The following is a 27849-nucleotide window of genomic DNA, read 5'->3' as shown; positions in this document are numbered from 1 at the left end:
TTCTTACACTAAGAATGATTCAAAGAGAAATTCAGTGCACATTAATGCTAAGTGCAGTGATCTGCACTATGGGACACACTTAAGTAAAACGGAATCAGCTGCTTATGGATGATTCTGATTAAAACCAGCAAGCCCGTCAGTCTACCCTACATTCTGCTAAAGGATCACACTGACAAAATGTAAAAGTCCAGGAAACAGCGGTCAAATCGAAACACTTACTGGGAAAACAAGTGAGTCAAGAGTTAATTTCTTCTAATTCTTCTAAAATTTCTCAGCACTGATGGTTTTGTGGCAGAGAGAAACCGGCTTCAGTTCCCAGCAGTGTGTGCATGTCTGTGCGTGTGTGTGCGAGAGAGCGAGATTGTGTGTGTGAGTGTGTATACGTGTGTGTGTGTGTGTGTGTGTGTGTGAGAAAGAGAGCGAGAGCGTGTGTGTGAGAGTGTGTGTACGTGTGTGTGAGCGAGAGAGAGAGAGAGCGAGAATGTGTGTGTGAGAGTGTGCGTGTGTGTCTGTGTGTGAGTGTGTGCGTGTGTGTGTGTGTGAGAAAGCGAGAGTGTGTGTGTGTCTGTGTGAGTGGGAGTGTGTGTGTGCGTGAGAGAGAGCGAGAGTGTGTGTGTGTGTGTGTGTGTGTGTGAGAGAGAGAGCGAGTGTGTGTGAGTGTGTGTGTGTGTGTGAGTGAGTGCAGTCTGAGCCTGGTGGCCTAACAGTGTGTCACGGTGCAGAAAGCATCACCGTGAGCTCTTATCAATCTCCATTAGAGGCCATCAGTCAGATCGGTCCGGGTAATTCACTTCCTGTTCTCCAGCTCCGCACTCAGGCTTGCCCAGAAACAAGAAATATACAAATGGGAAATCAATTAGCGGACCAATTAAAGAGACATCATAACCCAGCCACCGTGCTGCAGCTCCTACATCAGCTCTCTCGCAGTCGTACATCATAGCTTCGCTATGACAGCTCAGGAGCACGCTCCTCCATAAACGGACTCACGCGGCGGGCGGCCTGGGGAAGCCGCATCACCGTTTGCTGTGTCATCGTGTCAGCTGACTAGCCATTTTCTGGGCTAAGAAGCCCTGTTCACTCCATTCTTCCCATCAGACAAAGAGTACTGTACATACTGTATGTAGCTATGCATATAGCCATGTATGTATATACGTATGTATTCACATGAGAACTGCGAGTGGTACTGAGATGTGTTTTTTTAAATATATAAACTGAATAATAGACCATTTATAACTGGTCATAAGGTTCACATACTGATGTGACAGCTGCTCAGTGCTAAGCCGGTGCGAAACACAGGAAGCAGGAAGGGAAGCGGGGATAAGAGGCAGAATACCCCGCAGATCAGACTGAGCTTAGTCTGTGCATTTCTGCTCTCTACGTCACATGACCTCGCAGCCAGATTCACTGACTGGCTGTTTGTTTGTTTTCCTGAAACGGAACTGTGCCCGGCACCTCTATTGCCCCCGCCAGGAGAAAGCTGCAGTCTGCAGACCCCACCCAGAACCTTGCCAAAGCAAGCTTGCAGTGGTCACTCAATGGGATGACAAGCAGGCCTGTTCTCAAAATACTGATTAAACATAAATATCAGCCCTTACAGCAATTGCTGTACTGATACGCCTGTAGTTTTGTACTTAAACTGGGAGAGAGAGAACAGATATGTTCTTCAACTGGGAGAGAAGGAACAGATATGTAGGCCTACCTAAACTGGAAGAGAGAGAACAGATATGTACCTAAACTGGGAGAGAGAGAACAGATATGTACCTGAACTGGGAGAGAGAGAACAGATATGTACCTGAACTGGGAGAGAGAACAGATATGTACCTAAACTGGGAGAGAGGGAACTGATAATTAATAGGGAATTGTGTATATCAGTCTTGGGTCTGAAGCTCTACTGGCACAGACTGAGCCAGCAGGTGCACAACTCCCCCCAAATCCCAGAGACTGCTTCCTGCTGCTAAGACTTAGACTTGAAACACCCCCCCAAACCCTATTCCAAGTCCCTCATCAAGGCTATAATCACACTGGGAAACTGTGCTGCTCAACAGCCTGAAGCCAATATAAAGCAAACTGCAGCTGAGAACACAGAAGTCAAGGCAGCATCTCGCAGATCTTACTGGCTCAATTTTGCACATGGCTTTGTTTGTGACTGCAAACTGAAAAACACGGTTCACACGAAACAAGCAGACTTTAGCACATGAATACTTCGCTAATAGCGAGCATTCAAATCGACCGAACACAAAAACTGAAAGACGACTGGGAGAGAAAAGGGTTGACTGTCTCCCCCCCCCCGCCCCTCAAACGAAAACCCCTCTCCCCCAAAACCCCTCCCGCTTCCTGTTGGAATTCTATCAGGTGCTCCCGGAATAAAGACCCCGTCTGGGCTCAGACAATCCCCCGTCAGAGCCGCGTGCCAGATGGAGCAGGAGGGAGGGAGGGGGGCAGGGCCGCGCTGAATAACGGGACATCTGCCGGAAAGATCCGCCGCCGCCACGGAGCACCGCTGGAGCGGTACCGCCGCGCGGAAAAGGGAGAGACGAGAAGAGGAGGACGCAGAGAGGAGTTACACCGTTCCCTCCTCTCTCTCCGAAACACAGACGGGCACACGAACATGCACGCAGCAACACGCCCACGTATATGAGGGCTGAGGCTGTTTGCGTTCTGCGAATGTTTTCAAATTAAAAGCGCTTGGGCTTACATTTTTCTGTTGTTTACGTTTTGGTCATGGCATAATATTTTTATCCCTTGTATTTAATTTAGAAGTTTTTTTTGTTTGTTTTGGATTATTTGGTTTTTTTTATTATTCTAAAGAGCCACAGCCTCTCTCTCTCCCTCTCTCTCTCTCGAACTGGCAGGTGCATGAATTTGTATCAGTATCACACATACAATTACCTTTGACCTAATCTTGAGTTTTAAATAGTTTGAAATTCACGCAATCTATACTATGATTCCCCTCTCGCTCTCTCTTTCTCTCTCACACACACACACACTTTCACTGTTTCTGTCATCAATTCAACACATAGGCTATTCTGTCATTCACTCAACACACACTGGCACACATCCAACACATTCTGTATTCTCCGCTAACGCTGAGGTAGCACAGGGTTAATATTCCATCAGCGCTGACTTAACACCGAGCGAACTCTCACACAACATCGAGACAACAAAACACTTAGGCTAGTTCCGGTGATTGTTGAGTAATGTGAAGGACAGTCAGAACAAGGGAGGGAGGGCGCTCCTGTAATTTGTGCGCAGAATTTCACGCTCGTCTCCTCCTGCGTTTGAATATGAGGATTGCTCAGAATCGCGCTCAGCGCCCCTCACACTCCCCTGCGTTATTCCTGCAGCGCCGTCGGGCGCCCGGCCTCCACTCCGGCTCTGAAACTTGGCAGGCGGCGCTCCGGATTTTGGACGCGGCCCTAATGGGGCTGTAAGCAGAGTGCAGGGGTTCGATCGTGGGCCCCGTCGGACCGGGTTCGCCGCGCGAGCGCTTAATCACATCCCTGACGGCCCGATGGCACCGCCCTGGACACTGTCATCGATCAGACGACAGCTGGGGGGGTGGGAGGGCGATTAGGTCCTGGCACGGAGTGACCGATCTCCTGGTAGGAGACACACGGGGGTTGAGTCAGGTGATTGATCCTCGTACTGGGTGCGTGGGGTACTGGCACGGCTAGCACAGCTTTGAAGCATTTATGACCAGGAAGATATTAATTTGAATCCTGGGTTGTCAACGGACGATCGGTACTGATGTTTTGATAGTGCAGTCCTCTAAGCCCCCCCTCCCTTAGCCCACACTTTAGATCATTCCAAGCATGGCAGGGGTTTGTTTAACAGGAATGATCATTACCATGCTCAATCAGAACTACAGGAAAAAGTGCACACACACACACACACACACACACACACAAACAGACTCAAAGAAAAGACTTAAATCACCATTTATCTATTGACACAGTTAAGGAATTATTCAGCTCTAATTAGAAATATAAAAATCACATAACAGACGTCCAATAATTTCCTATGAATAATATTCAGTCCACAGAAGGTCCAGTCCAAACAGAAACATTTAGGGCATGACTGCTACAACTTACAAAACAAATACAAGCAATTAAGATGTTGGTTCTGTTCTTGCTTGTTAGGCACTAAAAATAAGAAAATAAGTCAGTGTGAGAATTGGTCTTATCAAGAATGTAATTAGTTTACAGATTAGCCTTCCAAACTAATTCATCCAGACATTCTACACAAAAAAGGAAGCTCACTAGTGCACATCACATCAAAGCAGAACCCTGCCTGAGAAATGGTTCCAACACACAAAGCTACAAGGCACAGGACACAAAGACTGCAGTTACACAACAAAGTGACTACAAACACAAGATAAATGCACACGATGCAGTCAGGCTTGCTTTCCGCACACCCAAGCAGAGACTAGAAATCACTCAGGTACACAGACGTCGTGCGCACCCACGTACGCACAAACATACAAAAACAGCACACACACAATAACACGAACACATCTGCGAGGGGAAGCTACAGCCTCGAGTTGCAGAGAGCCCACGCTGGGCTGCTGGAAGGTCCAACACAAGCACCGAAAGCACATTCGAAAATAAACACTACAAAGACTGCCTCTGTCGCTCGGTGCCAATTTAAACAGACCCTGACACACCGCACCTCTCCAAAGAACCAGGCCTCAGTGCTCTGTCTCAACCCCCCCAGTTCGTTTGGGACGGGACACGGCGTCTGTGTTCTCTCTCCTAACTGGATCAAAGAGGCCGACGGGTTCTGATGTCACAGCTCCGCACTGGAGTCGCGGCCGTCTAACTGAAGGCCGAATCGAAACCAGAGTTTCCACCGCATGGAAAGAACCGCCAACTACTGTCCGCACTAATATTACTAATAAAGTTCAACCCCCTCCTCACTGTCACCTCCACCCCCCTACCGCCCCTACCCCTTTGAAGATCAGTCGCACATCAGAAGGGATGTGGGGTAGAGGTGTAGGGTAGTGGTCACGGAAGTGGCCTGAAGGCTCGATTCTGAGGTGAGACTTTGCTGTTGTAGTCTTCAGTGAGGTGCTCAGCCTGAGCGGCTGCAGTAAACATCCAGCTGCATGATGGAGCGTTTTTAAAGCGCATAAGCACCGCAAGTCACTCTTGATAAGGGCATCTCGCTAAATACCTGAAGTGAAGGCTCATCTCTTTGCAATGTTGACATTAGCTCCCCCACTTCAGGCCTGCGATAGGGCCTGATGATACCGTGACACAGGAATGATAGCGACTGGAATTTTAAAGTATCTGTGTTCAAATTACAAAAGAGCACCGATTGAATCTCTCATTAGTCATTGTCAATATACCCTCAACTACAAATTCCACACATCCGCACACCAGAGCTATTTTCGCTGTAAGTTTACAATCTGCCTTTGATTCACTCTTGGATGCACACCACTAAAGAACACAGGTCTCAGCTGCTTTCCAAAATAATAGCAACACAGTGTATGCACACATTAGCAGTGAGAAAAAGAACTTGGAATGTGCTAAAAAATAAAAAAAAAGGGGTGATTACAGTAAGCCCTGGGTTTTCAACAGGGGGGTCCCCAGACCCCTGAGGGGTTCTTGCAGGTACTGTAGGGGGCCCCTGGCCAGACTCGACATGCAATGACTATAGATTTCAGAAAACATTTCAAAATAAAAGCCCTTTTAGCCGATGATGGGGGTCCCCTGGATGCCCCTGAGCCTGGGTGGGTGTCCCAGGATCAGAAAAGGTTGAAAACCCCCTGCACTGAGCGCTAAGTGTATCCACAATGGCACCTGCTAGGCTACCGCTCTGCTGGAAGGTCAATCCTGTTCACCTGTGCATCCACAAAGGTGACGACCACCACATTACCCGCGGTCAACCTGCCACTCGCCATCAAGCCACAATCACAGACCAGCCGTTTCCAGTACGGGCTGAAGTGGCAGAGCGTGACACGCCGTGCCCGACGCCGTCGCGCGCGCGCGCACCGATGAAAGAAGCTGGCATGCTGTAGCTACCTCCACCTCCCTCCCACACGGGCCCCCCCCCGGTACACGCAAGCAGGCAGGCAGGCAGGCATGCCTCTCCCCAGCTCCCCCTCCCCCCCGTCCCTTTCTCAGCTCCCAAAGCGCACATCCTTGCCCTGCTGCAGACTTTAGCCGTGAGAGCAGATGTGTTCGGGGAAGCGGTCCTATCGGTGATCTCCTCGGTGCATGCTGCAAGACTTAAGACAGTATACCCGGCTGGGCCGTTACTGGCCAGAGACGTGTTCCTTTTGTACGCCGTGGGGGGGGGGGGGGTGCCAGTGGCTAACCTGATCACTCCTCCAGGGCTAAAGTTTAGAGAGCGACAGTGCAAGAGAGAGAGAAAGAAGGGGGATGTGTGAGTGTGTGTGTGTGTTTGTGTGTGTGGGTGAGAGAGGGAGAGAGGCGAGAGAGAGAGAGAGAGAGAGAGAGAGAGAGAGAGAGAGAGAGAGAGAGAGAGAGATTTCCTCTGTTTTGAAAGAAACACGCTGTCCTATTGGGCTATGCCATTATCCTTTGTGTATGATGTGCACAAGCTAATTGCACACATTGGACAGCTGCACTGACACTGTTATTTTGTCAATTTATACTCTATTCATATGATAGTCCGAAGCACAACCCCACCCTCTAAGCCTTTGAAATAACCATAGTCACTCTTCCATATCAACAATAAAGCAATCCACAGTTAGACCCAAGTATTCAATTTGGGAGATCAATGTATAATAGCAGAATTAGAAAAAATGCAAACAAATCTCAAGTTACATGAGTGCACTCCAGAGTCCTGACGAATTAAACACTAGGTTACCAAAAACAGTTAAACACAAGCACCCCGCCAACCCTCACCCGGCGCAGTAGATCACCATAACCTCCATAGGTATGCTATACCTAAATTCAATGTAGCCAATGCATTTAGGTATTTAAACCGCTGATTACTCAAAACCGCATTGATTCTGGAGCAGTTCACCTTACTGCATCATTCACGCGTAAAGCAGTTGACAATAAAACCCAGGTTTTCTGTCGAGCCTCATTCCGTTGTATCATACAAGTGAGGGTAGAGTAATACAAAAGTGTGTTTACATACCTCAGCAAACTCGGTAGCGGTATGGATCCAGATGACGTGCCCAGTAATCCTTTTTTACCGCTTAGTAATTTTTCCACTAAGATTACGTTCCCGGTCCGGGCCGCTTCCAGTAGCTCTTGCTCCTTCCCCATCCTAACGAAGGGAAAAAAATATATAGATCCAACCCCGTTGGGTAGAGCCACGGGAAGAGCGAGGTACCCCCTTACTGTCTCATTGTACCGAAAATAATTTCATTTTTACTGCATATTCTGCAAAACGACACTCCCCTCCAGCACGCAAAGCACCACCGGGGGTGCTCTGCAAAGCAAGCTTGGATGTGGACGAATCCCCGCTCGTCTACAGTGGAACGAAGTAGAGGAATAGTACACTGTAGGCTAAATAGCGGATTTCGCACGGTGTTGTGCAGTTCGACTTGAAGGAGCGCGAGCCGACTGTCGGGCCGGTTGCCTGGAAACGCTGTTCTATGGGACTGTCACCCACACCTCTCTCTCACACGCACACACACGCGCATACACAGATACACACTCTCCTTTCCACGCGTACTGTGCCTGTGTGCTGGGGCTGCTGCTTGCGAGGTTTCGAGTCGAAGCTCCGCTCTCCTACACTTTCCCTTTCCACAGCGACACGCGCAGCAGCTTCCGCCCGCACGGTTGTGGAAAGCACAAGCTACTCAGCATGGGCGTGGATACAAACGGTGCTGTAGCTCCAGCAAGAGGCGAAACCTATTCTTAGCACTGGAAATTAAATAATTGTGATGCTTAAAAAACAAAAACATAAAATATAAAAAAATACGTTTTTACGTTTGTTTCGTTATTTAGCGTATTTGCAAATGTATTAATGGGTTAATTAGATGACTCATTATAGATATCATGGATACATGCGTGCATTGACATAGATTATTTCGACTACTTTATACGTTGTGAAAATGGAGCAGAACTTCCAGTGCCTTTTTTTCATCAGACTGTAGAAGTGGGGCTACATGCGTGTCATGTCTTTGAAGAAATGGCATCAAATGAATTGGACTTGTGCCATCAGTGTTTGGTGAATCCACGCAAGTCCCATCTAAACTGTGGCACTTTGCAATGTAAATATTACTCATTTTGAATAACGAAGTAAAATGAATGAGCAGACAGATTCAGGCATGTTTTCCGTGGTTCTGCCACGCGGCGTTTATTTATGAGCTATAAGATTAGGTGTAGTGTGTGTGGATTTATAGGAGCTGACACTTTCAGGAAGAGCGCGTGTTGATTTATGTAGAGCTTGACAGCTCAAGATAGAGTGCGATTTGTTTTATACAGGGGAAACCCCGTTTGAGGGGTTTGTGTGGGCTTCTTCAACCTTTGACTTGGAGTAGGCTGTTGTTTATGGGGCATATTTAATCCAGGTGATTACCACAAAGTGGAGCCGGTGGTTGTCACCTACAGTTGTGACATATATCCTTTTTTTTTCTAGAAAAAGGGAAGTAACCAAATCATTAGATTTGATTGACCTCTCTGATTAACAGAGTGAATAAACTAAATTTAGACGGGAATCAAGTAGCTGTGAAGATGCACTGGAACTTCCCAGGGAGTTTTACATATCAGTACACCTATGGCAACGCTCCATTCACAGCAGGCAGGCGGTTCAGCGCAGGGAACAAACGGCTGAAAGTTCGACTTTATTCACGAAGATCGATTATACTTTGGCCATTTCAGAAGTGTGCAAGAGTAGCACATTTCTCACTTCCGGAAGCTATACAAAAGCAGATCCTGCCAGGAAACCGTACTTGTGGCGAGGGATCCTACAATGCGGGTGACTCGTGAACTATGACGCTGCAGAACATGCAAGGAAGGGTGAGACATTTCCATCTTTGGCCTTAACGAGATTGAGACCGAGTGAACCCGGATATGGAGGTGCAGTGTTTCTGCCTGACCATAGATGTCACTGTGGCATCATTGGCGCTTTACCAAATTACTTATAACCGAATTAAGGTTTTGATGGCTTGGCATCAAAGCATAACACTGAAAGGCATTTTCACCGCATTTATAGAAGCGTTATATCCCAAAAGGTGCGGCTAAAATTAAGTGCTTATCCAAAATCTATAACGCTATTAATTGAATATGCACTATTAGAGAATATGCAGCATAATTGCCTTTCCATGTCTGTGACCTTTCTAAAATGTGTAAACATGGAACTTATCATTACAGATCAAGACATTCATGTGCAGTGATTTAATTATAATTTCAGTCAAAGTCTGAAATTGTAAAGGTAACACAAATTGGCATCTTTTAAGAATCCAGAGTAAATGTGATATTACCAAATGTGTGGGCAAACATGGAAACAAAGTAAATAAAATACAATTCAACTAGTTCATTGAAAGGTGGTAATAAACATAATAGGACAAAGTAGGAGACCAGACAAGCTGAAGGCAAAAATAAGTTTCTAATTTATGTCCATGATATGAGGTGTGGAGCATCATGTCATTCAGTTATGTTGTTGCAGCAACCTTACACATTTCTACACTCGTACAGTTTGGAAGTTCCATCAATGGACGGCCCAGTGCCAGTAAATAGCATACTGTATTCTATAGAATCTGAATTATATATGCAGTGAGCTGAGAGACAAGGGGAAAGATGGGAGAGATCAACACTAAGCAGACGCTCCACCGATATAAACATAAATGTCCTGCATGTATTGCCAGTTTAAAACTCTGAGGTGGACAAGGAACAAGCTCGGAACTACATTTTGATAAAAATTAATAAACAGGCAGTATTATTCAATACCCTTTTATTGTACAGTATTTTTCAGCAGCTTTAACAGAAATATTACATCATATTACAGGATTAACACCCAACGGTTCAGAGAAGACAAAACAACTTGATGAAAAGGGGGAGGAGCTCAGGGAGTGGGATGTGGAACTCAGACAAAATGAGGCGGGGCTTACAGGTAATGACCAACAGAAGGGGGAAATTACAGGTGAGTGATCCAGAGAACCAATGGAGGGGTCAGATTTCAGGGTAGACAATCAATCAGGGGACAGGGCAAATTACCCAGGTGTCTTTGTACAATCAAGTGTTTTTTTTCCCTTCCCTACTATTTCCAGTCAGGTTTGGTAGATCTGAGCTGGACATTCAGTTGGACTTAAAGGGGAAATGGAGACATTGGCTCACGCCCCCCTACTGGGGCAATACAGAGGCACTTGGGCTTTGGGGAGGGCTCCAAATGGAACCAGGGTAACCTTCAATATTTGAGAGAAAACTAAAGAGAAAAAAAAAAACTGGGAAAAGGGGTCACCTTTGTGGACACAGTGTAAACTGGCTTTGTGGTGTGAAACCCTGAACTATCAACAGCACCAAGCTATCAATTCAGGCTGAACCCCATAGATTAAAAAGGCCATCAATCACAGACCCCCTCAGTTCAGTGCTGTAGAAGCCCGCGAACAGCTGTCACGCCCAGGCGCATCCACAGATATTAATCACCGACTCCCACGCATGTATACCAAACCGACACACAGCTGGGCTATGCATCAGTTTCACAGCTTTCAGGCAGACGTCTGCCAGCCAGGCAGGCCAAACAATCAGTCACACCTGGAGATGGCTTGCTCAGGTCGAGCGCTGGACGTGCGCGTTTGTGTCACATCGAGCAGCTCACGAGCCATGATGTGCTAAGGGATAAGATCAGAAACAGATCCTCCGTCGCCAGTTTGAAGTTAGTGTACGTACACAAGTAAGCACCAGTTGAGATGTGGAACTTCTCTTCATAAATTCACAGACTGAGTAGATAATACTGCATAACTGAACAGTTTCAGCTGAGCACGGTGTTCTGCGGTACCAGGGGTGAGCCTCTATTTAGCCTAGCGTCGTGCTGCACCCTAGTGATCTTCTACTGAACAGTCCTGCTATGCCAGACTGATCCACTGAACAGTGTCCTGTTACACCGGTCTGATCTACTGGACACAAAGTTGAATGTTAAACTAGGGTGATCCACTGAACAGCCTCCTGCTAGACTAATGTGCTGAAAATAGTCTGTTGTGCCAGGGCGATGTACTCAATGGTGTCCTGCTAATCTCGAGTGATCTGCTGAATTGTCTCCTCTTCTAATGGGGAGTTCCTGTAAGCAGTACCTATACTACACTAGAGTGATCTACGGAACAGGCTCCTTCTATGACAGGGAGATCAACTGAGCACGCTGTCTGGTCATACCAGGGATATGTGTAGTGCCCTGTCAAATTATGTGCCCGCCCGGGAGCATCAGAATGGCAGAAGTTACATTCTTCAGTCACAGGGAACAGTGATCATAAAGCCGGTTTGTGTTAGCGTTTGAGACTTTCGAAATTAAGATCCGTAACCAAAACAACTACTTCACTGATTTACCATTGTTTAAAAAAAGGACTTCCTGTGTGCATTTCCATAGGCGAAGTGTGTACATTATAAACTATGTCCCACATATAGACACAAAGCATGGAGTGGCAGGACACATGCGCACCACTTCACTCTGTGAAAAATTATTTTGAATGTATGTAGTTCCAAAAATATATAAATGTGGAGACGCTAGAGTTCTCTCCCTTCATTGAAGCACTGGAAGCAGATGCCAGTGATCTCTCTCCTCATTGGAGGACTTATAGCACACTGCAGTATTCCCTCCCCTAAGTGGAGGGATTTTTTTTGTGGTTGTATTTACAGCAGCTCAGGTAAAAATGTGCTGCACTGAAAAATCTATGTCTATGTACACTTAGAAAAATAACAGACAGCGCAGGGTGACGGAATTGTGGGAAATCTTCACGTACAAATGAACACAGGTAACTAAACTGAAGTCCGGGTCTATTGTACAATGAAATGAATCCCATCCTGTGTTTTATCTTAAGCAAATGAATTAAATATGGTAGAATTAGACTGAAAGTTATGATTTGTTATAAGTACATGGGATTCAACATAAACTCAAATACACTGCCTAAAACCTAGCACTCCAAATTCCAGAACTCCAACACATTCCAGAACATTCCCGCACACGAGCAGTGCGCATACACATTCGCTCACACGTGATGCACAATTTGTTAAGAGCTAAATAATTTTTAAAAAAATGTATTAAATACATGATGTATAGTACAGTGCAAATAGTCTGCCGTAAGAAATTAAGACATTCACTGTCCACCCCCCAACCCCCCCCCCCCAAAACCCTCCCGCTGGACCCCGCCCTCCCTCCTTCCCTCCCCAAGGGTCCCGGGTGCAAATCCTGCACCTTCCACACCACTAGGCAGCAGCAGCACACAGATGTATTCAAACTGAAAAAGGGTGCGTGGTTGTGCGTGTGTATGTGTATGTATGTATGTATGCATGAATAAGTGAATGTATGACTCAATGAAACATGTCACTGCCGCTGTAGACAGGTCCTGTTTCAGAGAGCCCATGTTGTAAAAGAATAAGAGCTGCACCAGGGCAAGACTGCAGCAGATTCTCAGTTTCTCAGTTTGCTCCAGGGCTCCTGGTCTCCCTGGACTGCGGCGTCCAGATGAGGAGACCGGCCTGGCTCATCACTTTTAGCCGCCCTCGGTGCTCAGGTTACAGCCTCCTGGCGTTCAGTTGCTGCCCCCGGGGGTCAGTTTCAGGCTCTTCATTCGGTGCACCAGCGAGTCCTTCTCCATCTGGGCCTCCGCCAGCGCCATCTTGGCTCTGGAGAGCTCCAGTTTCAGACACTCGTTCTCCTCCACGAGCAGCTGCAGCAGGCACAGGGAGACCGAAGGGAAACAGTCAGCAACTTGTGTGTGTATGAAAGAGATGATGTCAGCCAGTGCCTGACCAGATTATGTGACAAAGCGATTGGTCGATTTTATTATATGCACAGACTCCAAACACATAAGCAATCAAGCGCTCGCGGTGCGCGAGATGAAACAAGATCACTTTTGACAGTAAAAGCCTTCGTTTACAGAACAGTTGACATCATTATGTGCCGTTGGATTTGCTGTACATTAATTGCACCCGATGCGGGCATTGTAGCTTTTGATGTTATTAAGAGAGATTAAATGAATTGCAATTATTTTTGCATTAAAGATGCAGTTAACTTTCCGTTGCACCTCTTCTTGCAATACAATCAACAACTAATCTCCAGACACAGCATCACATGGTCCAATTTTCACGGCAACGTGTAACTGCAAGAAGAACAGATTCTCCGCAAGCAGAGTTAATTATGAATTACGCCATAATTGATAAATAGAAGATTGATGAGGCCTCCCACAGATTATAGATGGGCTCTATTACTCATGGCCAATTAAAACTCTCCGCCTGTAACGGGACAGTCCCTGGCGAAGTGATCGCTGATGGCATGCGAGTGCCTGCACAGTTTAAGGTGGAGAGAGTGGGATGATGAAACTACAGGTAAGAGAGCTGCAGGACTGGAGGGGTCCGGCTAATTTGGGCTAACCTTCTCTTTGGGGGATGGGGCGTGGCTGGTAAGCGGCTGTGGGGTGGTCTGCGTCGTCTGCGACACGCCGCTCACCCCTCGGGGGGCGTCCGGAGCCACCCTGGGGACGTCAGGAGCCAAGTTCGCCTTGTCCTTCTCCACCTGATTGTCAGGCACCGCTGCAGGAGTTTGGGCCACTGTCCAAAAAGAGAGAGAAGACCAGAGCGAAAGGTCAGACAGACCAAACAGGGGAAAGGGGGACAGGGGGACACTCCCTGATGAATGAGGTAATCTGTGCAATTGGGGAGGGGGGGCTCACCTCCTATAGAGAAGGACCCATCATCCTGTCGGTAGATTACCAAGTTATCGATGTGCAGGGTGATGGGCGTCGGCTCCGGATCCGAAGGGTTGTCACGGGGAGCATCGTCCTATAGGGCGGAAGCAGGGGGCGGGGTCAGTGCTCACAGTGGCCAAACATGCTGCGGAACAGTGTGTGAAACGACACGCCCGGGCGTTAGGGCTTGCGCGCGCGTCCTCGCCTTCAGGCTGACGTGCATGTCGCTGACGTCGATCTTCATGGGCAGGATGTGGGAGGCGGAGTCGTCCTGCAGGAAGTGGCCCAGGTTGCGCAGGGAGGACATGAGGAAGTCGGAGCGGAAGCCCTGCAGCTGGCACTGCAGGAAGCCGCTGTGCGCCGCCAGCGGGGAGCGAGCCGCCGCCCGGGGCCCGCTCTCCAGCCGCACCTGCACCTCCGGACGCGACTTCCTGTCCACCGCGCTCACGCCGGGGGCGGCGCCTGGGGGACGGAGAGGGAGGTGAGTGCGAATACACGACTGCAACCACAGCTCTGAATCAACTAGCATATTATTATACCCGGATATGACTAAGGACCGAAACACATGCTCCACAGCATCACTGGATGAGAGATGAAGGTAAAAGTCAGGCCCGTGGACTGGTCACATGACCAGTGGGGCGGGAGGCTCCAGTTGAGCTGTTCTTATACCGCTGATCACAGATACATTTCTACAGCACACAACACAACCGGACAGCACAGAGAGAAGCTGCAGATTCTCGGCACGCTCATGAATGTTGTTCAGAGTCACCTCCAGGTCTGAGTGGGCAGAAGTATTGGCTCTTAGATTTGTTTTTTACTCAGATCAATAAGGAGTTTACTGCCCATTTTACACAAAAACCATTTTCAGATTTTACGCAGTGCTCATTTTGCACACTTAATAAAACCGACCTAGCTGAAGTAAAGTATTAAAGTTATAGAAAACACCTTATACCTGCCATAGTGAAGCCAGCAGGTTGTCAAGAACTCCCGTATGCAAAATGTCTTTCATCACACACAGAAAAACTGCCTGGACCAAGCAAAAACGGTAAAACTTTAAGCACTTAACGCGCGAGCAACGGGCTCATCTGTCCTAGGAGTCCAGCACACTTCAGTACCTCCCGCCTACACAGTCGTTCTCCACAGCCTACGCTGCGCTGCATGGCTAACTGCACGGACAGTGATCCTGCTCCTTCAGCGTCAGACTGAGGACCGTGTGTGCTGAGGCAGGGGGACCCCAACCTCCCGGGGGCTTCAGAGCGGAGGCCCCCGGGTCCCCATAATGCCCCGCTGCCTGCCTTGCACCCTTCCACACGCTCCCGCTCTTTTACCAGCCGACGCCACGTCCCAGCCGCATCTGATGTGGGGGTGGGTGGGGTGGGGGGGGGGGGCACGTCTTATTCCCGAGTCAAAAGTACAAATTCACACCAGATTGGCTAATTACTCCTTTCATGTTCCGAACGCAATCTGGGCTCCGCCTGTGGCCGAATTTAATCAGAAAGCGCTGGCAAACGAAGGCGCCTGATAGATGTCCCCAGAACACTGGGGCCTGCTGTTAATTAAATTGCGCTGGGAAAGCGGGGCGGGGGGGGAAGAGAGGGGGAGAGAGGGGAGAGGGAGGGAGGAAGGAGGGGTGGGGAGGAGAGGGGAAGGGGCTCTGCAATCTTTCAGACTCCTGAATTTGCGGTCCCCACTGGCCTGTGAAATGGGTCCTGGATGGAAAGCGGAGAGACGGGTCTCCGTGTCTAATGAGGCTGACAGAAGAGCAGCACGCTCCATTAGGGCTAATATGGCCGCTCTGGCAGCGTCGAGCAGGGGGGAAATTACGCGCGCGCCCGCGATATTAACACACCCGCGCTCGAGCCACCGCCGGTCCTCATTCCTCAAAGATCACTCGTTTACTCTGTGATCTCTGCTGATGGGAAAACGATAGCCTGCGCGTAGCTACCGGACAGAGCAGCTCCACACGGACTCTGACGTTTCATACAGGGTGTGTGAGGGGGAGGCACACTCGTTCTCACCCAGGCTGCGGTTGCTGAGGTACTGTACCGTACTGGAGAGAGTATCTGATTGGGCGGTACGCTTCATACAGGGTGTGTCAGGGGGAGGCACACTGGATTCTCACCCAGGCTGCGGTTGCTGAGGTACTGTACTGTACTGGAGAGAGTATCTGATTGGGCGGTACGCTTCATACAGGGTGTGTCAGGGGGAGGCACACTGGATTCTCACCCAGGCTGCGGTTGCTGAGGTACTGCCGAACGCTGACGTTTCCCAGCTGGGTAGGCACCACCTGACCGACCTCCAGCGACACGGCGGTGCTGTCTCCCTGGACCTCCAGCGCTCCACACACGGAGTGGACCTTCAGAACCAGCACCGACACCTGGGAACAGACACAGGGACCCGGCTGTAAGCCCTGCACGTCCACTCAGGCCTGTTCTGCTGAATCAGACCCAGAATCAGCCAATTAAAACTATGCCCTGGACGTATCGTCATCAGTCACATGACGGCATGTTACACACACACACGCGCGCCTGCATTATTGTGCGTTTGTGCCTGGACTGTTAAAAATACTGTGATTTTTTAGTTTATGTTAATATAGGTGCACATTTTGTCTTGTAAGTACGTGAGTTTGTTTTTTAAATGTAGAATTTTGATGCATAGAGTGCTACAAAAATATGAGTCTGTTGAGGTCCAATGTATCAGGGTGAGCGGCAGATATCTAGGAAACTAATAAAATCTCAGCAAAACTGTCTGGATGCATAGACAGTACTTATGTATAGATAGTTATTACCAGTTATTAACAGTTATTACTCTGCTATAGAGCATTACAGCGTGTGATATTAACAGTTATTACTTTGCTATGGAGTATTACAGCATGTGATATTAACAGTTATTACTCTGCTACAGAATATTACAGTTCATAACAGTTATGACGTCAGTGGGTACCCGAGTTATTACGTTGCATAACATTAATGGTGTGACGGTGATAAAGGTGAAGGCATAACAGTTATTACTCTGCTATAGAGCATTACAGCATAACTGTGATGGTGAACGTTGTAAGAGGGTAAAGGATAAAGGTAAAGTCATTACATATTAGTTATTACTCTGCTACACAGCATTACAGGGTATAACTGTGATAAAGGGTAAAGGTCATTAACAGTTATTACTCTGCTACACAGCATTACAGGGTATAACGATGTTAAAGGGTAAAGGGTAAAGGTCGTTACCAGGTCCTTGGTGGGCTCGTCGATGCTCTGGGAGGTGGCGCTCACGGTGTCAGGCGACGCGCCTCCGTCGGCGTTGGGCCCCAAAGCCTCGTTGGCGCTCTCCGCCCCACTTTGGTCACTCTGCACGTCCTTGAATCCGGACATGGAAAGGTCGTCCCCAGCGCCATCTGCAGCAGAAATCATTATCTTACCACGCCGTCGCTAACTAATTAGCATTCGGCAGCGTCCCAAGCGCAATGTCAGCTTGCAGCTAAGCCCCAGCTAAGCAGCAGAGCACCGATTGTCCTCTCATTAATTAGTACACCCTGCCCCCATCTGCCAAGCGCTCAAGTCTGTCAGATGCAGGGGAGAAGTCATCATAACCCGAGAAGTATGTCCACACAATGCTTGTGCAATGACAACAGATTGTTATTCAACGACTCGCTCAAGTCCAAAGGTTGCATTATTTTTCTGCTACACAAACAATTGAGCTCTACCATCACCTAGTGGTGAATATCCAGAAGGCACTACAAAATAAATATTCAATTATTCTAGCCTAATTTGTGTGTGGCACCGTTTGTGTGTGTGTGTGTGTGTCTGTGCGTGTGTGTGTGTGTGTGTGAGTGAGTGTGTGGGCGTGTCTCAGAGCTACCTCTCTCCAGGAGGCTGTAGGTATCGCAGTCCTCCAGCAGGCAGCTGTCGATGGAGATGTTGTCGAGGGAGTGGAGGGACGGGCTCTTCTTCAGGTTCTTATAGGACACCGAGAAGCTGGACTGAGACCTGTCCCTCAGGAGGCGTCCACTGGGACAGACAGAGACGGCGTCAGGTGACCGTGTGTGGGGGTGCGTTTAGGTGTGTGCATGCGCATGTGTGTAGGTGTGCGCATGCATATGCACACAAGTAGAACAGATGAATTCCAGTGGTGAATCCTTGGGGGGGGGAAGTCTTCAGACCTTTTGGTCCCTCACAGCGCCTCAGCTAACACGAGTCATACTGGCCATAAACCTGCACACTGTCCGACACAAAACCACACCCACAAAGCCACAGCACGACACAGTCCAGCTAACGGCTAACGGCTACGGGCTAACGGCTAGCGGCAGGGACGCGTGTGGCTTGGCTGTGCTTACAGGCTGGAAATGGAATAGAGGGAGGTGGACCTGCTGTTTGGGGGGCTCAGCGTTTCACACACCAGAGATAAACTTCCTTTCCTTTAAAGAGAGAGAGAACAGGCCGGCCTGGGGTGAAACGCACAGGGCCAGGGCCACACACACACGCACGCTCTCTCTCTCTCACACTTGCTCTCCCACTTTCACTCTCTCTCTCCACCTTCACCTGCACTCTCTCTCTCTCTCTCTCCACCCTCACCCGCGCTCACACGCACGTGCTCTCTCCCTCACACTTTCTGCAGCTAACTTTGGTGACTCCCACACGGAGTAGGGCATGTGTGCTGCGTTTTACTGCCAGTGTACATGAGGCTCTGAAATAGATCTCTGGTAGAAGGTGAGAATTACATGCAATCATCACATAATAAAGTGTCTCACTAATCTGTAACAAAGCAGTGTGAACAGAAGCTGTAATAACAGGCTGGATGATTATGCAATATAAACGTCGCAATGACAGTTTGCATTGTAAAGCACTGTGAATAGATAAACTGTAACAACAGGCGGTACTGTAATGTGAAATAAATAGGCCTAGGTATACCAGGCTGTATCGTAATGTGATATAAATCTTAGAAACTATAATAACCGGGCATACTGCAATGTTAATAAATAGGCCAAGGTGTAACAAAAGTCTGTATTGTAACGTGATATACATAAGACAAGCTTTAGTAAAAGCTTTAGTAAAAAGGCTGTAATGGAATGCAACATAACCATAGACTAAAATACAATCACAGATTATAATATATTATATAAGAAGTTACATAAGCAGAATAGAAGCTGTACCTGGACATGGACTGGGGCATCTTTGCTGCAGAGGGCTTGTCTTTGCTGTCGCTCAAGTCTTTGGTAAGAGGGTCAATGGGGGGGTCCACTGCCGCCCTCCCCTGGGGAAGCTCTTTCTGCTGGGCTCTACAGTCCGATGAGCCCCCCTGCTCCTCACCGATCAGGGAGTCCAGCGCCCCCTCCCCAAAGTCCCGTTTCTCCTCCGAGGACGACCTCCTGCCAGGCCCCGCCCCCTGGCTCTCCTCCCCGTCCGACTTCTCCGAAGAGGCCTCGCGGAGCCCGTCTGGGACGGAGGGGGAGGGGCGGAGTGGGGCGGGACCCTCGACCCCGCCCCCGCACAGCAGCTCGTCCGCGGAGCCGGGGGGCCCCGCTGGCCCCGCCCCGTCGCCCCCGGCGCCCAGCGTGCCGGCGCTCTCCGAGGGGGACAGGTCCGAGCCCAGGGGGCTGGCGTCGCCCTGCGGGACGGGGCGGAGCAGCAGGGCCACCTCGGCGCTCTTCAGCAGGACGCCCACGCAGACGCCGAACGGCCGGGCGCTGTCGCCGTCGCGCTCGCGGTCCTGCCTCCGCGCCCCCACCTGCTCGGTGTCCTCCTGCAGGGTCTGCTGCAGCCTCCGGATGGACTGCTGCAGCCGCAGCAGGAACACGTACTGCTGGTGGCTCACCTGCACGCTCAGGTGCTTCTGCACGTGCACCAGCACCTGCACGTCCGCCTCGCGGGGGGCCGGGGGCGCGGCGGGGCCCGCGGGGGGTGGGGTCAGGCCGTCCAGCGAGCAGGGCTTGCGGATGCCGTTGGGCCCCGCGGGGGGGGCGCTGCTGTAGTACTCCTTCAGCAGCCTCTTCCTCTGCAGCCGGCCCACCGCCTCGGCCGACTCGCTGCGCGGGACGCCCCCCGCCCCGGCCGCGGCGCCCCGCCCGGCCGCGCCCGCCCGCAGGCGCTCCTGGTGCCGGGCGTGGCGCGCGGGCTGGCACGTCCACACCGACAGGGGGAAGGAGTCGACGCAGGGCACGGGCCGGCCCCGCCCGCTGCGGGTGCCCTCGTAGTCCACCCAGAACTGGGAGAAGTGCAGCGCCCACAGGTCGGCCGCCGCGGGGGGCTTCAGGGCGTCGCCCGCCAGCGCCGCCGGGACCAGCCCCCGGTAGATGTCGTGGAGGCGGGTGTCCTGCTCGTGGGCGTGGCGCTGGAAGACCGGGTGCAGGACGGGGAAGGCGTCGGGGCCGTCGCGGCGGGCGAACAGCGCCTCCTCCTGGAAGTCCTGCAGCAGCGCCTCCAGGCTGGAGCGCGTGCAGCCCGCAGGGTGGCGCGTGTTGGTGGCCACCATCTCCGACGTCTGGATGGACACGGAGCGCGGCCCGTCTGGGGGGCCCGCCAGCTCCTTGTCCGTGGGCACCACCAGCTGAACACACACACAAGCACACGCACGCACACACACAGATACAGACACGCAGGCACACACACGCGCACACAGACACAGACATGCACACACACAATTAGCACCACAAGTAAATTCACAGACCACCACACACACACACAGAGAAGGAACTGTGCTTGTAACCCAAAGGCTGCAGGTTCGATTCCCAGGTAAGACACTGCGGTTTTGCCACTGAGAGAAATATTTAACCTGCATTGCTTAGTATATCCAATTGGACACTATTTTAAAAAATGCAAAAAAAAAAGGTTGTGTAAATTGCTCAGGATAAGAGTCTTCTAAATGCCACCTGTAATGCACACATGCTCTATGCCCAATCTGCAAGCCTAGCAGCAGTCAGGGGGGTCTCACCTTGAGCATGAGCCCGTCCACCTTGATGTCCACGTGATCGTCGGGCTTCTGGGAGTCGTCCAGCTTGTAGAGCTCCATGAACTGCTCCAGGCTCTGCCGCAGGTCCAGCACAAACTGGTTGAGCCAGATCAGGCTGCGCGGGTCCATCACCAGCTGCAAGGCGTTCAGCTGCACGTACAGGTTGGGACAGGGTACTGCAGGGGGAAGAATTACACCGTTACACATCTGACAGGACCAGGTGATGCGAAGCAGGGGAGGAATTACACTGTTACACATCTGACAGGACCAGATGATACAAAGCAGGGGACTAATTACAATGTTACACATCTGACAGGACCAGACAATACAATATGGGGGGAGGAATAACACCGTTACACATCTGACAGGACCAGATGATGCAAAGCAGGGGCGGAATTACACTGTTACACATCTGACAGGACCAGACAATATAGTACAGATGGAAGAATTACACCATTACACATTTGACAGGACCAGATGATACAAAGCAGGGAAGAATAACACTGTTACACATCTGACAGGATCAGAAAATATAATGCAGGGGAAGACTAACACTGTTACACATATGACAAGACCAGACGATACAATGCAGGGGGGAGTAATAACACCGTTACACATCGAACAGAATTACACACGTCACTCCTGGATGCTGACATTCCAGTTTCACACAAGTTAGTGGAGGGGAGCAAAACCACCATTACACAAATATCTGGTCAACACATACAACATCTTTGTCGAACCCTCTGAGTGTTAAAGGACAAGGGACAGCTCAGGGGAGGTGATAATGTTGTAGCACATCTCACAGGGACCGGCAGATATGAGCTCTTTAGCGTTCATCGAGGTCTCTTACTGGGGTAGTCCTTGCCATCGGGGAAGTAGTACTCGGTGAACTCCACGTGGATGGCAGGCATCTCCTGGGGCAGGTACAGGGACTTCTTATTGCAGGAGATCATGGCCTTGGGACTAGAGCGGCGCTGCTCTGCCGTGGAGACCTAGACACACACGTGCACACGTACGCGCACGCACCCACAAACATGGACAAACCCACACACACACACAACCAAATCAGTGAGGGATAGGAAAAGGTGGAGCAAGATGGCCAAGTCTAAGTCATGATATCTCACAGGGCCTGGACTGTGAGCACTTTGCCCTGCAAAGCAGACCCTGGGGACTGTCCCGCGTCCCCGCCGCACGCAGTACCTGGTAGATGCTGAAGTCGGCCATCCTGAGCACGATGGAACTGGACATGAGCTGGGTCTTGGGGGGCGGGGCGGCGGTGGAGAAGGTGCTGGTGGAGGTGGTGGAGATCTTTCCTGTTGAGGAGGAGGGAACAGGGGGGAGACGGTGAGCGCTCACCTCCGGGAGGGGGCCGGGGGGGGTAAGGTGCGTCACCCCAACCTCACGCCGGGGAGAGGGTACCTGGCTCAAGGGAACAACAGCAGTGCCCAACCCGCGACCGGGCCCCACAACCCTCAGGTCCACCGTCCGGTTCCCTAACCACTACTCCACCCTGCTGCCCTACGGGACGACATGCAGAGGCTGGGGGACAGAGAACCCCAGCTTAAATTACATTTCCTTTCTTCACTCACTGGCCACTTGACCATGTTCACATCTCAAAGCCACACCCATTAAAACCACTGGAGGAAATACTGTTACATCACTGTGGAGATGTGATGTCACTATACTGTCATTATTATTGCAACTTCTTAGCATATATATTAATGGGCTTCCACTGTGTTTGCTGCAGAACTGGTCATCAAACACAAATCCACTTTGTCTCTGGGCAGAACATCCTTGGAGGTCTAGCAAGTGCTGTGAGCTTTTTCTGCAACACTGTGCTTTTCAGAAATTGATTATTTTATTTTTTATTTTATGTATCCAAAATTAAAAAAAAGCTTTCATGTCACACAATGAGTAATACACATTAATGTTAGACAATTTTGTGTGAGTGTGTGCATGTGTAAGTGCATCTGAGTGTGTACATGTGTCTATGTGTGTCTGCATGTGCGTTTCTGTTATGTGCATGAGCGTACACGTGCATGCGTATGCGTGTGTGTGTGTGCACGTGTGCGTGTGTGTGTACGTGTGTTTGTGTGCGTGTGTACGTGTGTATGTGTGTGTGTACGTGTGTATGTACCGTGCTGAGGGGAGCTCTGGGGGGGCGAGCCGCCAGACTGATGGTCTCTCACTGCGCTCTTCAGCATCTCCACGTTGGACTTGAACTCGTCCAGCAGGCTGCGGGCCCAGCTCTCCCTCGACTTAGTGGCCTCACTGTAGTGCATCCAGTGCAGGCAGCTCTCACCTGGAGGGTGAGGGGAGGGAGAGAGAGAGAGGGAAGGAGGGAGAGAGGGAGGGAGAGAGAGAGAGAGAGAGGGGGGGAAGGGAGGGAGGGGGGGAAGCAGAGAGGGAGAGAGAAGGGGGGGGGGAGAGAAGGGATTGAGTATGATGCTACAGCCAAACACATGCTCAACCGCTTTCATTTCCCTCCTGAAACACCTCCCCCACACCCTCCATCTCATCTCCCTCACCAGACTGTGCCCTGTGCCAACCCTAAAACCAGGCTCCTAAAACCCCACACTCCATATCGCTCATCCAAACCATCAGCCTCTGTGCCCAGCCCAAACGGCACTCTGTGCCAGCTTAACCCGGGCACTGTGCCCCTTCACCCACTCCCCGTACGCGTGCTGCCTGTGGGATCATGAAGACGTGAAAATGGACCTTCCGCCGCCGCCTGCTCCTCCCTCTGCGCCTCCTCTCCAGGTGAGCTCACGGCCTCACCCGAGTCACGGTCTGAGTCTAGTCAGTGTCAGAATGAGAGGCGTTTCTGCGCCGCGACGCCAAAACGCAGCACATGCACACAGACCACATCATCACCCACATTTACATCCTACTGGAAGAGGTGGTACGAGGTGTGGCATTTACTTTGTGAACAAGGTACTATAGGGTGTCTGATATTTACCTGTTTTATGTAAAGTGTAGTAAGGTGTTTGATATATATATATCTGTTCTGTAGAAGGGATAGTATGTTGCATGGTATATCCCTGTTCTATGAAAGGTACAGTGTGGTGTGTGGCACTCACCTGCTCTGTGAAAGGGGTAGTAGTCCATGGTTATAAAGCTAAAGGAGAGCTGCATGGCTCCTCCTGTGATCCTCTTGTTTATTACTGCAGAGAAGGGAAGAGGGGCAAAAGGGAATTTTTAGTTTGTTAAGTTACCATTACTTTTACTACGGTAAAAAAAAGTAAATATCACTAGCCAGATAAGCGGTTTTTAAATGCCTAATGCTTCATTTCAAAAGGAAATCCTGTGTAGAAGACTAGTCCCTATGTGATGTGCATATTGCTAGAAGGCAGTCTGACCCTGCACGACAGCATCATCACAGAATGAGCGAGCAGCCACGTTATGGGACCGTTGCTATGCCAGCGCAAGGAGAGAAGAGCTCCTGCCCCCAGCGTGAGAGGTGCATTGTGGGACACTACCTCGGTCTTTGGCGTGGATGTCATCGCAGATGTGCAGGTCCAGGTGGGCGATCTGCAGGTGGTGCGAGGTCTCGCGCACGTCGTAGGCGGTGAACAGCTTGGCGATGGTGGCGTTCTGATCGGCCGCCACGGACGTCTGCTGCGCGCGAACCTGCTGAGAGGAGGGGGGCGCCACTGCCCCCTGCAGGGAGGAGAAAGGAACATTTAAAAGTATGTATGTTTTTCTACATATACATCCATCCACCCGTTATCTAACCCGCTTATTCCTGATCAGGGTCACAGGGGGGCTGAAGCCTATCCCAGCATGCATTGGGCGAGGGGCAGGAATAAACCCTGGAGAGGTTTCCAATCTATCGCAGGACACACACACTCATACCTATGGGAAATTTAGGGTCTCCGATTAGCCTAACCTGCATGTCTTTGGACCGTGGGAGTAAACCAGAGTACCCTCACAGGCATGGGGAGAACATGCAAACCCCACACAGAAAGGCCTCGGTCAGGATTCAAACCTACAGCCTTCTTTTTTCACGCTTAATATTTTTGTATTACAACTGCTTTTTGTTCTAACATTAGGGTTACCACCATGAACCAGAAATGGAGTTCTATATGCAACACACTGCTGTGCACCAGTATGCAACTCTTCGTCTGTCCAGCAGAGGGCAGACTCTCCTCAGTTATTACAGCAGAGAGCAGGGAGACGAGCTGAAGGGTAATCTTGGACACGGGGGCAGTGGTGCAGAAACCTTCTCTGAGCCAAAGCTGGGGACACGTCACCCTGCACAGGCCTGAGTGTGGCTCAAACCAGGGCAGGGAGGACCAACCACAGACCACAGAAATGTGCTCCGGACCTCCGAAGAGTCATTTTTAAAGATCATCATCATCATCATCATATCAAAAATAAAGGTCTATAATTATTGGGCATATTGTAGAGTGTTCAGTGTGGAATAACTGGTTCAGCATTTGAAGAGCTCATTTAAGTGAATTCCCACTGCTAATAAAGCAGAGGGACAGAGGAGGGTCCATACGGGCCTGAAACCATGACGTGAGTGGGAGACGCAGTGTAGGTGGGTATGGATTACACAGAGAGAGGGGGCAGTGAGCAGGCTGTTAGTGAGCGTGTCTCACAGGTGTACAGAGATCACCAGAGGCGTGTGTGTGTGTGTGCGTCAGATACACAGCTCTACAGGGACTCAGCTCAGAAGTCTCAGAAGCTCTGTGTGTGTGTGTGTGTGTGTGTGCGTGCGTACGTGCGTGCGTTTGTCAGATACACAGTTCTACAGGGTCTCAGCTCAGAAGTCTCAGAAGCGGTGTGTGTGTGTGTGTGTGTGTGTGTGCGTGCGTACGTGCGTGCGTTTGTCAGATACACAGCTCTACAGGGACTCAGCTCAGAAGTCTCAGAAGCGGTGTGTGTGTGTGTGTGTGTGTGTGTGTGTGTGTGCGTACGTGCGTGCGTTTGTCAGATACACAGCTCTACAGGGACTCACCTCAGAGACCTCAGAGGTCTCAGAGGCTGTGTGTGTATGTGTGTGTGTGTGTGTGTGTGACTGTGTGTCACAGACAGCTTTGTAGGGACTCACCTCAGAGGTCTCAGAGGCTGTGTGTGTGTGTGTGCGTGTGTGAATGTGTATGTGTGTGTGTGTGTGTGTGTGCATGTGTGTGTGTGTGTGAGTGTGTGTGTGTATGTGTGTGTGTGTGTGTCACAGACAGCTTCATAGGGACTCACCTCAGAGGTCTCAGAGGCGGTGCTCTTCCTCTGCTGGGCAGACCTCTCCATGGCCTCACTCAGGGACTTGGCGTACTGGACCATGGCCTTCAGCTGGGAGTCCGTCAGAACCCAGAGCAGGTCATCCAGGATCAGAACCAGCTTAGAGGCCACCACGTTACAGTCCTTCATCTGCCAATCAACCAGTCAACCAAGAAATTAACATAATACATGAACAAAGCAAAAAATCTACACACAGACGACTACAATACAGATGTCAATACATTTCCAGCAACCTAGACGATCTGTAAACTATTCAGGATTTAAAGCACTCCTTTCATAGATGAACCAATATCAGAATATGAACCCGAGCTTCTCAAACATCGGTCACATGACACCCCGCGTGGTGCGCATGTTCCCGCGCGCGCGCGTCCTCACCCGTCTCTTCAGGGTGATGCGGATCCTGGACTGGTTGGTGATGAGGCGGATGGGCGCGCTCAGGACCTCGTGCTCTCCGCTCTGGATGGCGTCGGCCTCGATGCGGATCATCTGCCAGCTGATCTCCTTAAAGGTGAGGATCTGAGGGAGGAGCGGCACAGTCCCCAAAGGTAGCATTAATGACGAAGCTGTCAGGATCTTTGCTGCACCAATCTAACAGCTCCTGATGAGGCTGGGCTGTCGATTCTCCTGAAATAATTAGCGTTCTATTAAAGTGCAATACGCAGAAGGACAGTCATGTCAGCTGCTCAATCTGACGGAGGTTTATGCAGGGAGTAGTGGGCAGAAGCACTTTTTTTTAATACTTCTTCACACTTCTGAATCAATAAACCAGTTCACATTTTGGAGCACAATGTCAGTTTCTCATGTCCCCTATTTTTTGGTTCAGTCTGTTCAGCTAGCGTCGTTCAGACCCGGTGCTGAAAACAAACAGACCCACCAGCCAAGCTTCTGCATGGAGAATCCTAGGGACTTTCTGAAACTACAATCAGACAGGGGAGGGAGGAGCCAAAATGGCTGCCTGTCCTCATTGGCTGCCATCAGAGGTTCCTGCGGTCTTCCAATGCCCAGATGGCAGGCAAGAGCCACGAATAGCACCAGCCTCACGTGGGGCGCACACCTGAGGCTCGTTGGCAATCGACACAGCTGCGGCTCACTGTTTCATCAGGTGTGCAGCAGTGTCTGGGGTGTCCAGTTTTACCTGAGGAGGGCTGAAGTAGAGGCCTTTCTTCTAACCCAGCACAATCGCGGTAATCAGAAACCGCTACACAACAATGAGTGCTTTTCAGGGGTTTTAGCAGTGTGATGAAAGAAAAGCTTCCCGGATGCCTCTGCTATGAGGAAAGAAATGGACAGCTGCTGTTTTTAAAAAATTTATTATATTAACACTATTATTATTATCTATGGAGTTTCACTGCTTATCAGTTTCCTTATCAGCCACAAAAGAGGAATAAAATAATTGTTGGCCAGCACACAGTACGGTGTGTGTGTGTGTGTGTTTTTAACTCATTTTAACTTCCCTGAGAAGTGGCTCATTTCTGCTTCTGCAGGAAGCAAAATAAAGAGAAGCACAGCAGTGTCACAGTCCAGCACCTGATTCACTGAAGTCAGGCTTCTGGACCACTAGCCACAGAGTCTCTCTGTGGGAGGGTCCATAGGCACTGTGCACAGAGATGTCACATGACTGTTCTCTAAGACACCAAAATGCTAACGCTGCCTGATGCTGGGCAGTCTTGAGGGGCTTGTTGGGTTGGTGTACAGCTTCCTTTAGACTACAGACCGTGTCCTATATTGTTACAGCGAGATACAAGGGTCTGGGTATTTTCCTGGGTATTTTCCCAAGCTCAGATAAGAGAGAGAGAGACAGAGATAGAAAGAGAAAGAGAAAGTGTTAGAGAAAGAATGGGGGG

At 50.1% G+C, this 27849-nt stretch overlaps 2 protein-coding genes across 6 annotated transcripts in view; both read right to left on the bottom strand.

Moving 5' to 3' along the window:
• Positions 1-7753, bottom strand: part of LOC135258966 (ankyrin repeat and sterile alpha motif domain-containing protein 1B-like) — a 185595-nt gene extending 177842 nt beyond the window's left edge. Inside the window, exon 1 of one of the 2 annotated variants that reach the window (XM_064342719.1) lies at positions 7111-7753. In XM_064342719.1, coding sequence (XP_064198789.1) covers positions 7111-7241 — 131 coding nt within the window. In that variant the 5' untranslated portion in view covers positions 7242-7753. The remainder of the gene's footprint in view (positions 1-7110) is intronic. The other variant, XM_064342718.1, reaches the window with a different exon arrangement.
• A 2106-nt stretch (positions 7754-9859) lies between these two features.
• Positions 9860-27849, bottom strand: part of bltp3b (bridge-like lipid transfer protein family member 3B) — a 38203-nt gene continuing 20213 nt past the window's right edge. Inside the window, exons 6-23 of one of the 4 annotated variants that reach the window (XM_064342703.1) lie at positions 26381-26521; positions 25964-26134; positions 24241-24421; positions 23842-23925; positions 23480-23557; positions 22899-23063; positions 22181-22300; positions 21962-22074; positions 21612-21753; positions 20744-20937; positions 18966-20359; positions 17675-17823; positions 17044-17210; positions 16046-16196; positions 14025-14281; positions 13805-13913; positions 13507-13682; positions 9860-12802 (exon numbers count right to left, since the gene is read on the bottom strand). In XM_064342703.1, the coding sequence (XP_064198773.1) occupies positions 12665-12802; positions 13507-13682; positions 13805-13913; positions 14025-14281; positions 16046-16196; positions 17044-17210; positions 17675-17823; positions 18966-20359; positions 20744-20937; positions 21612-21753; positions 21962-22074; positions 22181-22300; positions 22899-23063; positions 23480-23557; positions 23842-23925; positions 24241-24421; positions 25964-26134; positions 26381-26521 (3930 nt within the window). In that variant the 3' untranslated portion in view covers positions 9860-12664. The remainder of the gene's footprint in view (positions 12803-13506; positions 13683-13804; positions 13914-14024; positions 14282-16045; positions 16197-17043; positions 17211-17674; positions 17824-18965; positions 20360-20743; positions 20938-21611; positions 21754-21961; positions 22075-22180; positions 22301-22898; positions 23064-23479; positions 23558-23841; positions 23926-24240; positions 24422-25963; positions 26135-26380; positions 26522-27849) is intronic. The other 3 variants (XM_064342705.1, XM_064342704.1, XM_064342706.1) reach the window with 3 other exon arrangements.

The sequence above is a fragment of the Anguilla rostrata genome, chromosome 7 (genome assembly GCF_018555375.3).
Source record: "Anguilla rostrata isolate EN2019 chromosome 7, ASM1855537v3, whole genome shotgun sequence".
Taxonomy (NCBI): Eukaryota; Metazoa; Chordata; class Actinopteri; order Anguilliformes; family Anguillidae; genus Anguilla; species Anguilla rostrata.
Note: the sequence above shows the minus strand (reverse complement) of the source record. Positions and strands in the feature narration are given on the sequence as shown.